The sequence below is a fragment of the Penaeus monodon genome, chromosome 30 (genome assembly GCF_015228065.2).
Source record: "Penaeus monodon isolate SGIC_2016 chromosome 30, NSTDA_Pmon_1, whole genome shotgun sequence".
Classification (NCBI taxonomy): domain Eukaryota; kingdom Metazoa; phylum Arthropoda; class Malacostraca; order Decapoda; family Penaeidae; genus Penaeus; species Penaeus monodon.
This window is the reverse complement of record NC_051415.1, coordinates 17,658,840-17,659,667: the sequence shown is the minus strand read 5'-3', so window position 1 is coordinate 17,659,667 and position 828 is coordinate 17,658,840. Positions and strand designations below refer to the sequence as shown.

The following is an 828-nucleotide window of genomic DNA, read 5'->3' as shown; positions in this document are numbered from 1 at the left end:
GATAGATGTAGATGTAGATAAATTGTGACTTACAAATGATTATTTGATATTTTCTGTTCAGAAAAATAATCCAGTTAGCAAGTACAGATACAAAGACTACATTCCCAATTATAATATGATACTGAATTACTTTTATAGCTGCAACCTTAACACATGAGCACTAGGTACAACACCAGAAAAAGAAAAACTGCAAAAATGTATTGTGGTATGAGAATTGACAAATCCACTTAACTAACCTTTAGGTATCTTCTCCAGACTCTTACAGCTGTCTCTGGAATATTGTACAACATGACGAATTTGAGGTAAAGTGGCCATATGCGGTTGTGCTGGGTAATGGGTAGAGCACATAATGCACGGTCAAATGTCTGAAAACAGATATTCATGTTAAAAAGAGGAATATGCATAATTTCTAATATAAATATAACCATTATTCTGTCATTCAACACAGTAATATACATGGTAATTTATGGCCCTGGGTTTTTAAAGGAACTTTTTTCTCATGGGGTGGTCCAAGTCCACTGCATAATGACCTACCTTTCTGGTTCTTGTTATCTTTCGCTGGTTCATCAAAAATCTGCAGTAGTCTATCCATATGCGAGGCATTTTGTGCATGAATACTAAGGCTCTTTCAAAGGTATTATTTACACTCTCAAACTCTGGATCTGTGACACATCGTCCCTTAACTTGTTCCATACGCAATCTAAGAGAAAGGCATATTATACAGTGCATTATTCTTAAAAGATATCAAAATGCCGAAAGTCTAAGAATCTCAGATACTAATAAAACATTTAATTGATAATTGGCATCTACTCAGAACCATAAGTAAAA

The 828-nt window shown here is 34.2% G+C and overlaps 1 protein-coding gene across 1 annotated transcript in view; it reads right to left on the bottom strand.

The window, feature by feature from the left end:
- LOC119592589 (pre-mRNA-splicing factor syf1 homolog) overlaps positions 1 to 828 on the bottom strand; it is a gene marked incomplete in the record, with an annotated part of 9,937 nt that overhangs the window by 7,302 nt on the left and 1,807 nt on the right. Inside the window, 2 exon segments of the mRNA XM_037941467.1 lie at positions 237 to 365; positions 535 to 700. Of these exon segments, the coding sequence (XP_037797395.1) occupies positions 237 to 365; positions 535 to 700 (295 nt within the window).